Below are 21,421 nucleotides of genomic sequence, written 5' to 3'. Positions count from 1 at the left end.
CCTGGTCTTAGGTGGGGACAGGATCCATCAGTCAGTTTTTCAGAGATCGTAATCGGTGAGGCTAGATGGACAGTGAGTGAAAGGGGATTGTAAAAAAAAAAAAAAAAAAAAAAAAAGGGTAAGATATCTCTCTCAAACACGCACACACAAAGAAAATGTCAAGGAGTAAAACCAGTTTCAATTTGACAAAACCGAAATGCAGTTTTCTTCCTTACTTAAAAGGGTACAAACAGAACAAAGCTTAATTTATTGACCCTTAAGTCAAAATGGGTTGACACTCACACGATTCCACCAATAGCTCGGCCTGCTTCGCCCCGCAGTCACAACATTAGCACAGGCTTGAGTAGGTCTGTATGCGTGTCCATGTATGCGTGAAAACACGATGAACCGGTGCTTATGCGCATGTATCCGTGTCTGGCTTTGGAATTAGACACTAATTGCCAGCCCAAACCTTCCAACAAGTCCCTGGCATTCTGAAAACTTTACACAGTGGCAAGAGTCTGTAATGCTCAATTCTTTCCAAGGATGTCAGTTGACCCAAGAGCTTCCTATGATTGACCACCGCTGATGCTTGGGTTACATTGCTCAAAACGGAGGAGGCTACATCTTTAAGGGCCTCATCTGAGCTATTTTCACAACATAGGCACGGTAAACAACCTTTCCTTACCACACATCCTAGTTTAAGAGCCTTATCCAGTACAGTATTGAGGGTCTTTGGCTATCCCCACCTATGGCTCTACCAGAAGGTAGACTACAACTCGTTGTGTTTACACTACTCCTTCTGCGATCAAACTGCTCCACAGCAACTGAAGGCTCGTGTTCCTTTATTAACCAATAGGCAGCCATGGTCAGGACTTAACGGATCCCGAAGGAGGAAAATTAACAGTACTCGTTCAGCTCCACCCGTCGGAGCCATTGGCTGTTAGTGTTGCAAGCAAATAGACCATTTGTTTAGAAGATCCAACAGAGGTTGACTTCCAAATGCAGAGCGAGGCTAGTCCAGGTGGCTGGTCAGCTAGCTAAATAACTAGCCACATAGTACTGACCAAGTGTCCATGGTAGAATATACATAAAGCCATGCTCAGGGTGCTAGTGACCAGCGAGCAGAACCCGTGCCCTGAAAGAAACAAATAACAGTTCCGCTTAGTTAAAGGTTCAGCGCTTCAGAGATGTTGGGAGCGTGCGTGTGTGTGCGTGTGGTGTGTGTGTGCGTGTTTCTTAGTTGGGGGGGGGGGGGGGGGGCGTCTGGAAGGTGAGGCTGACAAACAAAAAACAATAACAGGAGGTGATCATCTTTGAAACGAGATACCACAATGCAAACTTTTTTTTTGTGTTTGTAACAAAACGAGAGACAAGAGAACGAGAGAGAAAACGAGAGAGAGAGAACGAGAGCGAGAACCAAGACTGGATGAACTACAGCGAGAGAGAAACAATAATGAACTATAAAGATACTGCACGTGTGCGCGGTGTGTAACGGAGATGGGTACAAGTCTATCCGCCACTACACAGTTGAACCAGGCGTGTCCGTTCAACGGATGCTCCGTCCATACGTCCGTACATTCCACCCCCGGCGTCCCCCTGTGGCTGCCCATCAGACAGTCCACTTGGGCCCCGTCCTTCTGTCTCCAGGGGGTGTTGGGGAGGGGGGGGGGGGGGGGGGGGGCGAGGGGGTGTGGGACTAGGGTAGGAGGTCACCCTTTGAGTTTACTCAGAACGTAAGTAACAAATTATTTATTTTTGTTATAACTGCAACCGTTCACCCCCCCGTTTCCCGGGAATGGGGGGGGGGGGTCGGGGGGGGGTTGGATGGCGCCGCCGGAGGTCCCTCAGCACATGGATATGGTGACGTTGATGCCCAGGTTCCCGTTCTCCGCAAACAGTTGTGCGATCGACGTGTCAAACACCAGGCAGTCGCTGTTCATGATGGCCGTGGCGATGCCCTCGTGGATGGAGCGCGGCGTGGCCTCCCACGTGAGCCGGCGCCGGTGCCCGTTGAGCTCCAGGCGGTAGGCGAAGTTCTCGGCCTGCTTGCGCGTGCCGATGAGCTGCACGATGGCGAAGAACTGCTGGTGGCCGTCGTACTTCTCCTGCTTCTCCAGCACCAGCATGAAGTGGAAGCCGAAACACGACTGCATCATCACCCAGTCCACGGCGCCGGGCAGGTTGATGTCCGTGGCCAGGAACACGATGTCTTCCCCCTGGGGACGGACGTGGGGAGGAGAGGTCAGGGGGGGAGGAGAGGTCAGGGGGGGGGGGGGGGGGGGGGCGGAGGGGGAGAGAGAGAGAGACAGCGAGGGGTCAGTTCTCGTATGTTCACCGGGTTGGCATTCAGGTGCGGTCATAGCGCTCGAGGGGGTTCACTGCGACTTGTGTGACAGAGTACCGAGAGAGGCAACACATTGACAGAGACACCAAACTAGGTTTGCTATTGGAGTCAACCTGTTGCGCAACACGATGCAAAGTCGCAGACAGGTTTCATTTTTAAAGCCTTGAACGTAAACACGCTGCCTCATGGAAATCCTAATAAGAGTGCTCCCCTCGCACAACTTTCATGCAGTTCCAGACATTCACACTACAACCTTCTACCCGTCAGCCATTGGGTTGCTCCCCTGGAGCAGTGCCTTGCTCGGAGGCACCTCAACGGTAGCTGTTGAGGGAGGGAAGAGTATTATTCACTTTCCCAGTTGGCGCCTGTGGAGTCAACCTGGCAACAGTGCCGTCTCCTCTAGGGCTCACTCGGGCCTCCTGCGGGCCTCGTCCTCAGCACTCTAGGGCCCAACGCAACGGGGCTTGGGGTAAGGGGCCGTGTGTATGTGGCGTGCTCGCAGGGGGGGGGGGGGGGGTTCATTTGAAACACTATTGGGTCGTTTACTCAATCCGCCTCTCCGACAAAAGGCCTCGGCCGCACTCTGAAACGAAAACAAGGACCCCCTCCGGCAGGACCCGTCCCCCGACACACAGTGGGCGAGCGGCGGTGCGAGCGTCTCTGACCTGCAGCGTGGTGATGGATTTGTGCTGGTGCATCAGGTGGGGCATGACGGCGTCCAGCGAGCCCTGCCACTTGCAGGAGGCCCCCGGGCAGGGGCAGGAGTACGGCCGGAACTCACACAGCTCCTCGTGCTCCGCCTTGTCCGTGTGCGGCAGCGTGACCTCGCAGCCCGACGACGCGTACTTGCAGGGGAAGAGCACCGAGTTGGCCACCTTCTCCATGGCCAGGTTCCGGATGGAGCCGAGGGGCCCCCGGCACGTGGGGCAGCAGGTGAGCTTGGGCCGGCAGTTGGAGCACACCTGTGGGAGGCGCCGTTGTTAGCGTCACGCGGCGAACGCAGCCCCGAAAAGCGAGATGTGAGCCAAACACTTTCGTTTACTTAAATCAAGAAAAATGGCCCATATTCAAATAAATGACGGAATCCTAAACTGAAACGAATAAAAACTGAACTAAAACTAAGCACTTTAAAAGATGTAAACCAAACCAATACACCTGCCATACAACAAATTAAAACTAAGTCAAAATTGAAATCCATAAAGTCAAAAATAAAAAACTAAATGAAAGCCAAACAAAAATATCCTTTTTTTTTGATGTCAAGACTACTATGGAGTCATTCCATACAAAAACCTGTAAGAACATCTGGAGCAGTAAACCCTGTCAGGTGAGGTTCCTTCTCAACCAGGATGGGGTGCGGGGTGTGTACGTACCAGGTGTCCCGACTGGCACTGCAGGATTGGAGGCAGGACATAGTCGAAGCAGACGGGGCACTCAAACAAGCTGGCCAGGTCACTGTTGGAGGCGGTGGTGCCCGACAGGGTGGGCACGCGCTGGGAGGGGGGGCACTTGGAGGTTCCTGTCGCAGCAGCGCGGTGGCGGTCTGGCGACTCATTTCTGGGGACAAAACAGACGAGAGGGTTGGTTGATGTGGCTGTGATGATATCTGTGTGCCGCTGTAGTAAACAGAGAGAGGACGCTCCCCTACTCATCGTGGACGGGTAATGGAAGGTTTGAATGGGAACACGCCACGGTCAGTGCGAATACAACTCCCGACCACTGAGCGACCAAACAGCTAAACAATGCCTCGACTTGGTAGGAAGCGCAGCAACATTCTGTCGTCATGAAAGAGGCTGCATCTGATATTTACCCCTAACCTTTAAGATAAATTATTGGATCAGAATAGCCCCTACCCTTTCAGCCCCTGTTGCAGAATTGGTTGCAATATTGTGCAACCCCCAACATACATTTTGTTTGGCAGAGATATTCATCCACAGTGAAATAAAAAGGTAGACACTAGACAAAAAAGTGGAGTGAACTCAGATGTGTGGTATGCGTGTCCTCAGTGCGTGTGTGTGTGTGGAGAGCTGCTGTTTCCAAATCGTGCTGTGCGGTTGCCTTGGCAACAGTTGCATGTCTAAAAACGGGACAGCCTGTGGAGCGGAGGTTGGGAACGTTTAGAGAGGTACTAAGAGGAAGAAATTAGGGAAAGAGAGAAAAGCCTCTTCCTCTGTGACTGTGTAGTTTAGAAGGGAGGGCAAAGGGGGAACTGATGAGATAGGAGGAGGAGGAGATGAGGGAGGGTGTGCAGCTAGGAAGAGACAGGAAGGAGGATCTGAAGGAAGCAAAGGTGTGGCCGGCCGATATGGAAAAAAATAAATCAAAAACGTGTGATGAACCATCAAATACCACTGAAACACACCTGGTAAGACGGAGGAGAGGTAGAAGAGTAAAAGTAAGGGGTCATCTGATTGGGGTTGACAGGTTTTTACTAAGCTTCATAAAAAATGTATTTTTTTATATTTTCCATCTTGAACAACACTGAGTTGATATAATTGTAAACTGTATTTTGATTTCATCTGGTGCTGCTGTTATTATTCATACATTAAACTGATGATTATGCCAATAGATACTTTGAAGCAAATCCAAGTCGCTGTGTTTGTGTCTAAGCGTACACACAGACACCGTTGGCTTGTGTTGTTATACCTGCTGGCCTGCCCGGCCTAGCTCTTTTTAATAGCCTTCGGGAAAGAGACACGAAACTTCACAGCACGACCCAGAACCCAGACAGGAAGAGAGGGGAGAAGAGGGAAACGTGTAGGGGAGGGAAAGAAACAAGTATTCGAGGGAGGTGTGAAAAACGAGGAATACACAGATACAATTGGACAGACAGCCTACATAGACTGAGCAGAATGCTCCACACGCAGTGTTCTACAGGCTTGCGACCAGCAGCCATTGTACGGTCCCCAATACCTTGGTACTGGCAGGGGCATTACCCTGACATGAATGCAAAAAAACTCCACATCAACAGAACTAAAAGAAAGGCTTGTCCTAGTCATACCCAGGAAGATCTTACTGCAGCTCTTACCACACACCCTGCATTCCCCACCTCTCCTTTAGACTATAAATAAAGGCTTACGCATGTAGCAAGAACAAAATGCCACTGCTGCTCCAGTGCACTTTACTTGTGATGCACCGATACCGATACCAGTACTGTGCTCATGTACTTGAAAAAAACTGATACAACCCCCCGAAGCCACTCTACGCAACATTATTTTTTAGAGCCTAACCTTTTGTAATTTGTCATACATGATCAACATGGTTATCTATGCCATTTTATCACTGTTCATCAATTTAGTCTGCAATTGAAAGAAAAAAGGCAGCGGTTCGTGTGGATGTGTGGAGCTCTGCAGTTGACTTTGCAGACACTTATTGTATACCAGTACGGTGGTGAAGTGTCCGTCTGAGCATCGATTTACTTAATACACGCGTCCGAGGGAAAGGCTTCCGGGGCACCTATAGTATGTGACGCATTTCATATACAACATCGCTCATTATAATTCTCCTACAAAACGACGGTACTAAAAAAAGTATCACAAAGTTGCCGTGGGTCGTAATCATGGCGTTAACACGCCCCCTCCCGGGATCTGCAAAAACCCAAATGTAAGTACTTGTACCTGGCCTGAGAAAAAGTGGAATCCGTGCATCTCTATTTGATTTGGAATTTATGGAAATGACACTTCCGGTATTGGATGTGGCACAAGGAACTACTAGGATTTTGTAGTTTCAACCATGAGATGCCTATAACAGATGTGGTGACTTTATCTGTACCGTGATTGTGCGGATAAGCTCCTGTGCCATGTGTAAGCTGGCAGCACAGCACAGGCTTTGGAAAGGTACTGTGTGAGCACATCTGTTAGGGCACACACACGATGTCCCGGTGGCCACCCTCCTGCCTGTAGACACAACTGCTGTGACAGAGATAATGACTGGCGGGCTATTAGTAGGACTAGTCCTGGTATGGGAGCATCAGGGCCATGACCACTGTCGGTCAGCTGTCTTAATTATATTTATTTAGCTCACAATTTAAATTTCAGACCGCTCCAGGATCATGTTGGACAATTCTGGCCATCTCTCTACCCCGAAATGATTTGGAGAATTAATCTTGGTTTGGAGAATTAATCTTGCTTGTCAATCACAGGTGCGTGAAATGCAACACTCCATGGCGGACGTTGTGTAGGGAGAGCTCAATTAGAGATGGGACCGGACTATTTTGGGTCGTTCTTGGTTCTTATCTACAGCCCATTTAAGAGCCCACTGGCTTGTTGACTGCCAAACTGTCACTAGTAGGAGACCACCAAGCAAAGCAGTTATTGCGCCTTGTTGCCAAGTATTTAGCAACAAGGGTCCCATGCACACATGAAGGTCACACTCTGCTGCTATGAGCTTATGTTGTGTTAAGATGACAATGTTAACTTGTTGGTTCAAACGTATTGATTAATTACTGACCCATCGACAAGCAGGGAAAATTACAGGCGTTTTGCTTACGTCCAAAAAAATATGACCAAAAAGCATTAACAAAAACACCTGACCGAGAGGAGGCAGTAAATGCGTTTGTATGCTTCTTTGTGAACAGAAAAGGCTAGGTTTATGTGCTTCTAGTATTACACACAAAAACACGTACGGGAAATTTATGAGCATAGATTAATTGTTGGGTACACATAGTAACGTGTTGGCAGCACATAGGACTAAAAAAAGAAGAGACCTGCAAATCTCAAGTGATCACAAAGAGGGATAAACGTAGCATCACTTACAGCCAGTATATGAGATAGGAAGTGTCGCGGCCGATATAATAGCAAACAGACAGGGCCCAGGGATTCATTTGGTGCCAGATAGCTTTAAAAGGGCTTTTAATGTCCACAGAGTTTAGTTAAATTCGTTAGGGCTTATGCATTCTAATGATTTAAACTGTGTGTGCCACAATAAAGATGATGTGGTTTTATGGGAGGGGGGGGTAATGACATTGCCCACTTCCTATGCTAAATTTGACAACATTTAATGAATTCAAAACAGATTATATGAAACCATTTAAACCCTAATCCGTCAGAAAATCTTGGTACCAATATATGAATTGTATTTATACTAATCAGCTATACAACATCTCAACAAAACAGTATGTTGCATGAAAATTAGAGCTGTCAGTTAAACGCGTTATTAACGGCGTTAACGCAAGCCAATTTTAACGGTGTTAAAAAAATTATTGCGCGATTAACGCAATTGTTTTATTTAAAAAAATATATATATATTTTTTTCCTTTCGCTCAAAACATAGAAGCAGTAGCCTGACTGCTATGTTCAAATGACATTTGTTCAAAGCAGTCGTTTAATTGCACTATAGGCTCTTTTTTTGTATCGTCCTGTTTTGATCAGTATATGCCAATGTTGTTATCAATAAAAAATCATTTGCACAAGGCAAGCCGATGCACTTCACCATGTTGATAAGATAATTAAAATGAGAAGAATTATGGGACAAAAAAAATCAAGGGATATTTAGCATAGAAAAATAATTTGCGATGAAACGCGATTAATCGTGAGTTAACTATGACATTAATGCGATTAATCACGATTAAATATTTTAATCGCTTGACAGCTCTAATGAAAATATAAATTACACATGATACATTTTTTTCTGGCACACTGAACAAACTATAAAGACAATAGTCCATCGATATAAAAACAATATAAACAAACCGTAGCACCTTCTCTAGGTCAGGCACATATTTTTACAATCAACCATTTAGGTATTCTGCTTTCTCTTTGCTTGTCCAACATTTTGCTTCACTTATTTCTGAACTGAGGAAAAAAACATCTCCCGACCCAATTTCAATGTTGTTGGATGCCCAATCACAACTGATAGTATTCATAGTGGGCCAAGCCAACCCCAGACTACCCACTATAAACTTCACAGATGGATAGTCTAAAGTCCTAGCATAAGTGTCTAGACCATGCAAGTACATCATTTACAATTCCCTACAGAGTATTGCAGTTGTCGTAGAAGTACTTTGTAGCTGCATGTACAATTCTTTGGTTCCAAGGTTTGGATTCAAAGAAGCAGAGCTTTTATGTTTTTAGGAGGAAAGGAGAGTGGAACGGGCAGGAAGAAGCTTACTTCTCTCATGTGTTAAGGGGTAGATGCAAGATCAAATCAAAACACAACACAGGTTGAAACTGTACAGATAAAAGCAGGGACTTTAGTTCATTCCAAACAGCAGGCATAACCTCAAGTGGAGAGCCAGAGAAATAAACCAGCTGGGGGAGTGAAGGAGATGAAGATAAGGGAACTGTCATCCTCTGAGATTTTACTGAAAAAAAAGAAGAGAAAACACACCTTCGTCCATAAGATTCCTCAGTAGGGCTTTCTTCTCCTCTTGAAATGTGAGGACCTCTGAAAAAAGGAGAAAAGTTTATGAATGGCAAGTAAAAAAACAAACATGACATACAAATTAAGGACCATGGATTTAGGACCCTGATTCTACAGCTATTTTCAGTGTTTGATTTCAGGCAAGGCTTGAGGACTATACATATTGGAAATATTTATTAGACGGACATGCAGCGGTTTTCATCAAATTTCAATTTTTTCATCTACCAAGGATCACATACCTTAAATGTAAACCTCATCAGAATGTTTTAATTTGTGCCAGGATTCAACCATACTAAACACACATATTCAAAACAAAAGACTCGCTGACTCAAAGCCAAAGCAGGCAGGCTGCGTAAACAGACTCATGAGTAATAGAGATATGACAACATGAAATCATAATGTTTACATAAGAGAACAAGAGTGACGGGTCAATTATAATTTTTAAATAGGCCATCATCATCATCAGGTAAATAGGACACAAAAGGGCAGCTGTGAGTGTGACATGGTAAATGTGTTCCGAACACCTACACACCCATTGTGGGAGCATGCGCTATGTAGGAGCAAGCAGCACGCAGACACAAATTAAACACACAGACTCAAACTCACTTCTTGAAAGCCAAGCCACTTCTCCTGTATATAGCGATATTATCAAGCCCTAGCATTATAATTACAACAGAAGCACAGGAATTAACAACACCTTGGTGCCACCTCAGTCGGAGTGTTTCTGACTGTTTGTCAAAAAACGTAATGTTAACCCGAGGCTGGGGGCATGAATGGAGAGGAGTATCCTTGACATGCCCATTCACCTTTTGTCCTGTTCCCTTTTGTAATAGCTATAAGGGACTACAGGTTGAAGAAGGAGGGCTGGTCAAGCAGCACAAGTCTAGCAGGCGGCTACGCTTTCGTTCCGCCTAAAGAAATAGAGGAAGAACATCAGTGTGGGCACTCGTAGCGATGATCCCCATTTGTAAAAGGGAAATCCTGTTGGACTTCTGCTTAAAATGAAACATGTTCTTCTTTTTAAAGACCCGCAAAACAGAAGGTCCACGTTTCAATTCCTTCCACGTGGTCTTCTGTTGGAAGTTCATATCAAAAGGTGGGCTGTCTGTTTGATGAACAAATCAAGAGAACCCCCCCCAGCACAAAAAAGCAGCCGTGCATAGCTTGGAGATAATCCAAAGAAACTGTAGTGGACATTGTAGTTGCTCCAGCTTTGAGAGATACCAGCAAACATGCCCGTCTGGATAATCGTTAGTCATCTAAAGAAAGTTCATATACGTCTTTACATTTAAAACATAAAAACCACTATGCCAATTGCCAGCCCATTGTTCTAGGTTTTGGAGCCTTCAGCCTGTGTGCAGCCGTGCTGAAAACTTCCTTGATACATCCTAGAGGCTCTGGCAACAACGACTGGATCACTGGAAATCTGGCAGGAACACCGAGGGCTGTCTCGTCCAGCCACTGTAGTTTCACCACTGGATAATTATTATTTTCCAGCTCCAGCTGAGAGGCAGCCCTGTTCTTCACAGTGCCGAGTCTGCATGAAACAGGCGTATAGCCCGTTTCATGTGTGTGCCTGTTTTCCAATCTCGCCATTAAATAAAAGGAAGGAGCTGGTTTTACATGGTGGCAAAAAAGGTGAGAATGCATCTTGAACCAGACTTTGTCGTCGCATCCAAGCGGCTGGAGAAACAAAATTTGCCAAACAAAATAGGCAACCCTCTGCTCCCGTGGACAGCTTGGCAAGACTGACAGAAAGGGAGAAGAGAGTGAGAGAAAACAGTAGGGGAACTCCCTGTAGAGGGAACATGAGATGACGAGGCACTCGGCTCCCTCTCCCTCAGTGGATTATGTATCATTTAAACTTACTTGCTAATGATACTATAACTATAATAAATATGGAGGACCTAAAAGAAAACCATAGGGAAACTTTGAGGCATGATCGCATTTGAATTGGAACTAAGACGCAGGTTCATCGGGATGTGTAAAATTGAATGCCAATCTTTCTGTGCGGTAATGGTACAGAAAAGCAATACCTAATCTCGTTTCAGAGTCCATACTCGAGCTCAACCTCGAAGCAGCGCCCTTCCCTGCATCCTCCATGTTTCCTTTCCATCACGTTTCTTTCTCCTCACACACGCGCCCTCTTTCAGTGGCCTCCCAGCCTGCGCTTGGCTCCTGCCTTCCCCGCTCCTCTCAGGCCGCCTCTCTCCTATGGCAGTTTTTTTTAGTTTTAATTTCCCCCCCCCCCCCCCCCCCCGCCCCCTTCTCTGCCCCCAGCCGACACATTCTGTCTCCCTCGGAGCTGGTCTCAGGTTACAGTCTTGTCTGCTGTGTGCCTGCCTCTCCAGCTGCCCTCGCTGACACCTTCCATCCCTTTCTTGCTAGCGTCTTCCACTTCCGTCTTTTCAGACGTCATTATTTTCTGCTCTGTCTGGTCTCGGTAAAGTGTGAGCACGAAGCAAAAACAAGCATTTGTTCAGAGGGAAAACCAGTTAAGCCACAAAACAAAGCCTCAAATAATTGGCTTTAAATCATCTGCCGGAGCATTTTCTACTTCTTAAGTATGGAAGGGCAAAGAATTCTCCTTTAACCGCAATATCACTTGCTGAAGATTTACAGCCCACGTACCCTCCATCTTCATTTTCTGTTGGGAAGATCGTTTCAAAGACAGGCTTGCAGTTGAGGGCCAATTATTAGTGATTGGTATCACCTCTGTTTTACAGACCACAGCTCATAGAGTTGATGAGGACATCACCGTAGAGTTATTATTTTGGGACAACATCAAGCATGAAAACAATTTGGATGCCAACTATCACTTGCCATTCTTCTGGGAGTTTTGTAAGGCGTTCAACCTCGCTGTCCCGATCATGCCCGTGCTAAAAGAACCTGAAGCACAAGAGGTTAACAAAACATCCCTCACACGATTCATCCGAGTCAAAAGGGTTAAGATGGCAGTGAGGCAAAGCCATGAGTGATACTGCTTAAGTAAATTGAGCTAATACTTTTAGTGAAGGCCAGGAAAAATTGTCTTGGGGCCAGAGTGTTGAAGATCTACTGTCTGAACCGCCAGTATCACAACATGTTGAACCCTGAGATGCTGCAATGACGGTACGTGAAATGAGTAAAATACAAAAAATACATAGAAATGTTCCATTACATTTTACCAATTTATTTTACCAATGTGTATGTTTTCCAATGTAAGTTGAATTCAAATGTATTTAAAGCAGGGGTTTATGAACACATTGACAAGGGGAAATTGTTTTGCAGTTCTTCAGATGAAGCCGTCAATCAGATAGGAAGTGGTGAGCTGCAAAGGATGCTCTGAACTCCATTCATGTCTAGGGCTTATGCAGCAAAGGCGCAGCCCTGCACTGAACAACACGATGGGTACAGAGTCAGCACCTTTGGTCTCAGGGCCAGCCGGCTGAAAACCATTGCATGTGTCCAATTCACTTCTTAATAGTAGTAAACTGAGTTAAGATATGTATTTGGTACAATATGGTTATGTTAAAATGGGCATTTATGGCATTTATGCATAGAGCCTCCATCATGGAAGGCAGGCTGCAGTTTGAGCACCTATGTGCTTTACTATGCAGAAACAATATTGTATTGGGCCTTTTTCCTCTGTTAAGAGTGACAGAAGGAACTGCCACCATCTCTTGAAAGAACCCCATGGCCAGATGCAATAAATTCCCCTGACTTTGGACTACATCTGCTCACATTATTACCAGACCCCACCCCCAAAAACGACACACGCACACACACACACACACACACACACACGACCACTGTGACAGTAGTCGATGCCTAGTGTATTATTAAGAGGGGCACAGCAGTAGCAACAACAATGAGCCATCTGGAACAGGCGGCAGTTCATCAGCAGCCTAATAGAGGACAAACACACACTTAATCAACTTCATCAAGTCATATTAACACAGAACGACTAAAAACAAAGAAGAGACAAATAAAAGCTAAAGAAAAATAAATTCAACAAAGAAGCTCTGGCTTAAGGATGTAAAATATAGCTCCTTGATTCATACCCTCATGTTCATTCAGTTCTCCTCTACTAATTTAAGAGGATTTTTCAGTTATATTGTGCAGCAAGGAAATGCAGAAAACCCTCAACATTCAAAGGAACGAGAGAGATCGGTATTACGACCAAGAATTGGCTCATTGTTCAGCAAATAACAATCGCTCCAATTGTAGGACCAGTGGGCACATTTAAATAAGACAATAATATATACAAGTCTAAAACAAAACCGAAATTGTCTTGTTAAATTAGAACACATAACAGGTATTTCTTAACGCAATCCAACCTTATTTGGATTAAGGTCATCCAGAAAATGAAGATGCTTGTATGAACATTTTGATCTTAATTAGGTTGAAATTGGAGTGATACACTCCATGTAAACATAGTCAATGAATCACTCCTAGTATCACGCCTCCTAATCAGCCCAATGCACATGGGCAAATTACAAGAAAATGGCTGTTGAAACATGGAAGACTTAATGAGGTTTGCCCACCAAAAGGAATGGCTTGATAACCCAGGCTGAAACCCAGACAAAAGCCTTTTTCAACCTCAAATTAAGGTCATGATCAATATAACGCCAAAGGCATGGAATAGGGAAATTGCAATAATCACTAAACAATGGTCACCAGGATGTACACATCACTTATTTAATTGCTATCATCAAAAGCTGTGACTGGAGCGTTTCCCTGAGTTTTAATAATTCTATAAAAATTCAAAACAATGCGCAGCAAAACTAACCTTAGTGGACCCCCATGCCATATCTGTCCCAGTCAATTTCAGATTTAGGATTTTATTTGAAAGAATACATGAAGATCATTGCGGTGAGTCCCTTCAGAAATACAACATCTGCTGTTCTCCATTCAAAATAATCGCATTGATTCTACCATGAGCAAATGCTAGATCACTGCCGATCATATGTCATTTCTGAAAAAGCGAAATTCAATGGTGAGGTATACGTTGTTGTGCTTCTGCATATACTTCCGACAGCACTATCAGACGGCCTTTCTATTCATAATGCCACTATGAGGTGATGGGTTACGTTGATGTTAAGACATGGTAAAGCTTAGCCAATATGTTGGTGTGGTTGAGGTCAAGGCAGAGATCTGGGAGGCGTATCTCTAGGCTACCCTCACTGGCCCCACGCATAGAGACGCTTTTAAAATGTCCGGGAGTCTTTCTTTCTTGCGTCAATAATATGCAACATATACTACTGAGGGCTTTACATTTTAAAACGTCCAGTGAGAGGTCAACGTTGGACAATGTTAAGTGAAATATAGGCACCATATCCGGGGGTAATCATAACGCTGTCATTACCTCTGAGACAGGTCATATTCGTTTAGAAGCTATGCAACGTTAGCTCTGTTATCGTCCGCCACCACCAACACATCTAATCAAACACTCGTTGGCAGTCTGGCCCCTGTACGTCATCAACCAAACATGTACATTTATAATACCACCATAACAACGACATGCTTCTAGTGTACTGCATGAACATTTACAGAAAATGCCCGGTCTGTCAGAACACATAACGACATAGCTTAGCTTACGTTGCAGACAAACAGGGCCTTGCCTGCCGTAAAGCAGCGACGTTAGCCAGTACACTAGGAACTGAGCTCTGCGAGTACATCTCAACCAACAAGGAAACGTCAACGAACATGCCGATATTGCAGTATATCGATTGTTTATGTTCCATGACGATCGATATACTTCAAGAATCCTAGTGCAGTGCAGACGTGTGTATCTTACACGACCAGCACCAGAAGACGCTAAGCACCTAGCATTGCTAGCTAGCTGGTTACTAGGCGAAGCTAACGTTGATGCAGCGCTAATGAACCGAGCTAACATCAGCTAGGTGCTTAGCTACCATTTGCTCAAGCAAGGCTGTTGTTTTCCGAACAGAGACTGTAGCGAAAATTGTGTTTTACTTGCATAGGCCGTGATACTTACCTCAGATGAAGTGTCCCAGAACGTACTATGGCGAAATGAATGGATGTCTAGATGTTATTAACCAAATGATTCCGTTTACCGTTTTTCATTCGTTAGCTCGATGTATCCACATTCGCGCTGCACTTGGAGCTCAAACGAGACGTTTGTACCAGCCGGTCGGGCTCGCGCACAGTTGTTGAAGTTTGTCGCGGGGACGTGCTTTTTCCAGATAGCAGCTGCCACAGCTTATCGACTCTAGTGTTATAGTATGATTTTTTTGTTCAAATATAAAAACACATTTAGTATTACTTATCCTTATTTACTCTTGACATGTGTTTATTCTTGAATATGTAAACGAAACAAAAGTATTTGAAAGGCAGGTAAACTATTATCTCCGTATGGGTATACCTGTATAACACATCCACCTATAGCCGTTTGATGTGTGTGTCTGTCTCAATGAAGTGTTTGTTGTTTGTGAGAGAGAGAGAGAGAGAGAGAGAGAGAGAGAGAGAGAGAGAGAGAGAGAGAGAGAGGAGAGAGAGAGAGAGAGAGAGAGAGAGAGAGAGAGAGAGAGAGAGAGAGAGAGAGAGAGAGAGAGAGAGAGAGATTAGAGTAAAGGACTGGTTATGTAATCTTGTCTTGTCCATAGGAAGAAGGGAGCGAGAGAAAGAAAGATATAAATAAGGAAAGAAAATCAATCACATTTAGATAGAGTAACCATTTGAGTGAATGGGCATGTGGGGAAATTATTTAAATATTTGGAAAGAAGAAACAGGGTGGCAAGAGATACAAATATCTAAAATGTGTAATCGAAAAAAGTTTTCTCTGTGTGACCTTATGGAATATTTATTTGAATATCTATTATTTTACCTTAACCATACATCTTATTCAATGTCTTACAGACACATATTGCTATTTGTCAGGTGTATTACAACCTTTTCCTTTGCAATTGAACAGGCCCTGTTTATGACACATGCTCTCTTTATCAGATCATAATGCACACAGAGGGTATACAGGCATGTGTACTAGTGCATTACAATGTATAGCCTACCTCAAAATGCAAGTGACCAAACCTGTCAATGCGGCAACGATTTTATTGTCCACATATGAAACACAACCACAACATGAACCAGAAGCAAATGCAAGCAGCACAAAAAGAAAAGTAAAAAAATACAGAAAGGTACAACAACTCGAGGAACGGAATGTCAAGGAAACACAGAGAAGGGAGTTGGTCTGAGGAGAGGTTTGAGGGGTAAGGGGAGAAGGGGATGCAGGGCTTGTGGGGGATGGGGGCTCCAAACCCACGGGAATGCTAAGCTGTTCTGGAATGCCAGTTGAATCTGGTTATTTCTGCTGGGACATAACAACACATGGTGGGAGAAGGGAATCAAGTTGGGAGGGTGGGAAAAAAGTAGGGGACAGGGAATATATGGGTTTAAAGGTAATGGTAAAGTGCTAGAGTAGATGGAGGAAAGTAACAGAGAGAAGTGTGACAGGAAAGAACGAGAGAGGCAAAGAGGGGTAAAGTCAGCAGGACCGACTAAGCGAGGGCAGTGGAAAAAACGGATTTCATAAGGAAGGGAAGGGAAAGGAATGTCAGAGGCAGAGTAGACATTGTGTAAGTGTGTGTGTGTGTGTGTGTGTGTGTGTGTGTGTGTGTGTGTGTGTGTGTGTGTGTGTGTGTGTGTGTGTGTGTGTGTGTGTGTGTGTGTGTGTCTGTGTGTGTGTGTGTGTGTGTGTAACAAGACATGAAACCATGCAAAAGTGATTTTTCAATAGGCAAGCTGCATCCACATTGAGGATCTACAATTTCGCCCTTCACCTCGTCCACTGTACCACGCACATATGAGTTTGGGGGAAGGAAGCATGTGCATATAATCAAGTACATATGGTTGTGTTTGTGTGTGTGTGTGTGTGTGTGTGTGTGTGTGTGTGTGTGTGTGTGTGTGTGTGTGTTCGTGTGTGTGTGTGTGTGTGTTCGTGTGTGTGTGTGTGTGTGTGTGTGTGTGTGTGTGTGTGTGTGTGTGTGTGTGTGTGTGCACGCGCAGACACACACACAAGCACATCCACCCACTAGCATGCACACAAGCACTTGCAAGCACACGCAAACTCACATACGGACATATGCAGGCATGCATATTGCACGATGAGAGGCACTGGAAAGGTATACACATGAACTCTCTCATACGCTAGCTTACGCACTCTCAAAATCAAGAAATGTATGCCCATGGTAAATTGGTGCATTCTTATTTGCTAGGATGTATGTAGCCAAAATGGACTACCAACAAACACATTATAAATGTTTGAGTGGACACTGGTGTAGAATCAGCCAGTTAGGAGACTTTGCCTATCCTGTAATATGCAATAAGATGCATAGTGTGGGCACAGCAGGGTCTTTTTTATCCATGCACAGGCTCACTGCAGCAGCAGCAGCAGCAGCACCCGCTTGTCTTAACCCCTTCACAAGCTCCTGGTGCGGCCCATTGTAATCCCTTACCGAGGCTCCCCAAGCCCACAGTTTAGTTTGGTCACACTGGAAGTGGCCACAAGTCAGACACGGCCTGCGTACCCAGTAGGTCGTTCCCTGGATCCTGAGATGCTGTTGCTGCTAACGCTTCTGGAGCTAATGTTGATTGGTGTTTTTTTTTTACTTCAATTTTAGGGAAGGAAGGATTCCGGGCAGCAGCTTTCCTATTTTAAACAACTAGTTAAATAACTTAAAGGGGCAATCTTAAAAAAAAAAAAAAAAAAAGCTAAGGCACTCCCTCCCTGAATGAGGTAACACATGATGAAAACCCTTGCACTTGCATTATTACGGTATGTTATGAGCTTGGTTTCATTGGCGAAAACTGTTTGTATCCCCGGGAAAAGGTACAATTTATCACCAAATATAATTGTTATAAAAATGCTAACGTTTATTTTGAATGAAAATGTATCTGGACCCAATGATTAAAAAATATTATTTAAACACCAAATGTCCACCATGCAGTTCAATCTACACCAACCTGATTGGCCTTTGCTGAAGACTTCGACTCTTCCTACTTACTTTAATGGTGTGAAAACTTGAGTCAAACTAAAATAGCCTGGATTAGCAGGAACATCATGAGACAGGTATATCTGGCTCTCATAGAGACAGTGTGGTTGGTCCATATCCAAATTCTAGGAACAAGGCAAGTGGAGAGCAACCGGCTTAGCTAATTATGTTATCCCCTCTTGTTAATATGGGGTTGAATCATCTGTGTTAGGGTTAGGGTTAGGGTTAGGGTTAGGGTTAGGGTTAGGTTAGGGGTCACACATGCAGTCTGTGACTGCATGTGTGACCCCAGGGGGGCTCCTTACCATTGAATCCAGAGGTTTCTTTCAAGTAAAGTTGGTTTAAGAGGTCGGTCTCGTCCTTTGCCAGATGAACGTTTGATGCTAAGAACAAGGAGGCATACAAATGGAAAAAGCCACCCAAATTGTGAAACCTCATGAACTTGAAGATATCACTTGAGAATACAGCAATATGTTGTACTGCTAAGAATAAATATTTTGTTATCAAATGCATTTCTACTTTATATAGTCGATCAACTCAACATGTATGATTTGTGCAAGGGCACACGTTTGATGATTGCACATCTTTTCTCAGGAGAATGGTTGTTTAACCTTTTCTTAACAACTTAGCCTTCCCTGCCTAACCCTTTCAGAAGCACATCTTTGATAAGCAGTGGGATGATCATGAGCATCGTAGATCATAATTTATTTTCGGACTGTCCTCATTTGCTCAATCTCTTCTGTGTGGCGTGAATGATCAGACTCATAATGGAAAAGCACATGTATATTTTATCGGACGCACAACAAAATAAGTAAAAAGCTAGATTTACGTTTGAGTCCAACTCATAAGACTTATGTAGGCTTAACTAACTAATTACTTGAGAGAACCAAGACTGAAAGAAAAAAAGTCCACTCGTTGCTGCCATGCTGCTTATAGGAAGTACAGCTTTACTTGACCTCATCCTCATCCTCATCCGCTTATCCGGGGTCGGGTCGCGGGGGGAGCAGCTCAAGCAGGGGGCCCCAGACTTCCCTTTCCCGGGCCACATTGACCAGCTCTGACAGGGGGATCCCGAGGCGTTCCCAGGCCAGTGTTGAGATATAATCTCTCCACCTAGTCCTGGGTCTTCCCCGAGGTCTCCTCCCCACTGGACGTGCCTGAAACACCTCCCAAGGAAGGCGCCCAGTGGGCATCCTTACCAGATGCCCGAAACCACCTCAGCTGACTCCTTTCTAAGTAAAGGAGCAGCGGCTCTAATCCGAGTTCCTCACGGATGGCTGAGCTTCTCACCCTATCCCTAAGGGAGACGCCAGCCACCCTTCTGAGAAAACTCATCTCGGCCGCTTGTACCCGCGATCTCGTCCTTTCGGTCATCACCCAGCCCTCATGACCATAGGTGAGGATAGGAACGAAGATCGACCGGTAGATCGAGAGCTTTGCCTTGCGGCTCAGCTCTCTTTTCGTTACAACGGTGCGGTAAAGCGAACGCAATACCGCCCCCCCTGCTCAGATTCTCCGGCCAATCTCACGCTCCATAGTACCCTCACTCGCGAACAAGACCCCGAGGTACTTGAACTCCTTCACTTGGGCTAAGGACTCATTTCCTACCCGGAGTAAGCAATCCACCGGTTTCCTGCTAAGAGTCATGGCCTCAGATTTAGCGGTGCTGATCCTCATCCCAGCCGCTTCACACTCGGCCGCCAGTCGATCCAGTGAGTGCTGAAGGTCACAGGCCGATGATCCAATGAGGACCACATCATCTGCAAAAAGCAGTGACGAGATCCTCAGACCACCGAACTGTAACCCCTCCCCACCACGACTACGCCTCGATATCCTGTCCATGTATATCACAAACAGGATTGGTGACAAGGCGCAGCCCTGGCGGAGACCAGCACCCACTGAGAACGAAACTGACAAACAGAACACGAACACAGCTCTCGCTTTGGGAGTACAAAGATTGGATGGCCCTGAGGATAGACCCCCTTACCCCATACTCCCGCAGCACCTCCCACAGTTTCTCCCGGGGGACCCGGTCATACGCCTTCTCCAGATCCACAAAACACATGTAGACCGGATGGGCATACTCCCAGGCCCCCTCCAGGATCCTTGCGAGAGTGAAGAGCTGGTCCGTAGTTCCACGTCCGGGGCGAAAACCGCATTGTTCCTCTTCAATCTGAGGTTCGACGATCGGCCGAACCCTCCTTTTCAGCACCTTGGAGTAGACTTTACCAGGGAGGCTGAGAAGTGTGATACCCCGGTAATTGGCACACACTCTCTGGTCCCCCTTTTTGAACAGGGGAACCACCACCCCGGTTTGCCACTCCTTTGGCACTGTACCCGACTCCCACGCGATGTTGAATAGGCGTGTCAACCATGACAGCCCCTCAACACCAAGAGCCTTTAGCATTTCTGGCTGGATCTCATCAATCCCTGGGGCTTTGCCACTGCGGAGATGTTTGACTACCTCAGTGACCTCCACCAGGGAAACTGACGACGAAACACCATCAACCTCGAGTTCTGCCTCCAACATAGACGGCGTGTTTTGCGGATTCAGGAGTTCCTCAAAGTGTTCCTTCCAACATCCGACGACCTCCTCAGTTGAGGTCAACAGAGTCCCATCCTTACTGTACACAGCTTGGATGGTTCCCCGTTTCCCCCTCCTGAGGTGCCGGATAGTCTTCCAGAAACACTTTGGTGTCGACCGAAAGTCCTTCTCCATGGCCTCTCCGAACTTCTCCCACACCCGCTGCTTAGCCTCCGACACGGCAGCCGCTGCAGCCCTTCGAGCCTGTCGGTACCCTGCAACCGAGTCAGGAGTCCTCCAGGTTGCCCCCAACCTCCACAGGAATGCCAGAAAAGCTCCGCCGGAGGTGTGAGTTGAAGATACCTAGGACGGGGGCCTCCTCCAGACGTTCCCAGTTCACCCGCACTACTCGTTTGGGCTTACCAGGTCTATCCGGAAATTTCCCCCATTCCCTGATCCAACTCACAACCAGATGGTGGTCGGTTGACAGTTCCGCCCCTCTCTTTACCCGAGTGTCCAAAACATGCGGCCTCAGATCAGATGACACGATCACGAAATCGATCATCGATCTTCGGCCTAGGGTACTCTGGTACCAGGTACACTTATGAGCACCCTTATGTTCGAACATGGTGTTTGTTATGGATAATCCATGACTAGCACAGAAGTCCAATAACAAACGACCGCTCGGGTTTAGATCAGGGAGGCCGTTCCTCCCCACCACGCCTCTCCAGGTGTCTCCATCGTTGCCCACGTGGGCGTTGAAGTCTCCCAGCAGAACTACGGAGTCCCCTACTGGAGCCCCATACAGGACTCCATTCAGGGTCTCCAAGAAGGCCGAGTAATCTGAGCTGCTGTTTGGTGCATACGCACAAACAACAGTCAGAGTTTTCCCCCCTACAACCCTTAGGCGCAGGGAGGCGACCCTCTCGTCTACCGGGGTAAACTCCAACACCGCGGCGCTCAGCCGGGGATTTATGAGTATCCCCACACCCACCCGGCGCCTCACGCCCTCGGCAACTCCGGAGAAGAATAGAGTCCAACCCTTATCCAGGAGTACGGTACCAGAGCTGAGACTGTGCGTGGAGGTAAGCCCCACCAGATCTAACTGATAGCGCTCCACCTCCCTCACAAGCTCCGGTTCCTTTCCCCACAGCGAGGTGACGTTCCACGTCCCCAGAGCCAGCTTCTGCCGCCCGGGTCTGGTCCGTCGAGACCCCTGAC

At 46.1% G+C, this 21,421-nt stretch overlaps 1 protein-coding gene across 1 annotated transcript; it reads right to left on the bottom strand.

The window, feature by feature from the left end:
• Positions 1-1,790: 1,790 nt before the first annotated feature.
• Positions 1,791-14,953, bottom strand: LOC130389485 (E3 ubiquitin-protein ligase Siah1-like). Its single transcript, XM_056599292.1, is given in 6 exon segments — positions 1,791-2,198; positions 2,992-3,288; positions 3,697-3,849; positions 3,852-3,880; positions 8,651-8,707; positions 14,743-14,953. Coding segments are annotated over 6 exon segments (918 nt in total). The 5' UTR covers positions 14,753-14,953; the 3' UTR covers positions 1,791-1,826.
• Between the last annotated feature and the right edge of the window lie 6,468 nt (positions 14,954-21,421).

Source organism: Gadus chalcogrammus, chromosome 9 (genome assembly GCF_026213295.1).
Source record: "Gadus chalcogrammus isolate NIFS_2021 chromosome 9, NIFS_Gcha_1.0, whole genome shotgun sequence".
Lineage (NCBI taxonomy): Eukaryota > Metazoa > Chordata > Actinopteri > Gadiformes > Gadidae > Gadus > Gadus chalcogrammus.
The sequence above is the reverse complement of the archived record's forward strand: the minus strand, read 5'-3'. Positions and strand labels throughout refer to the sequence as shown.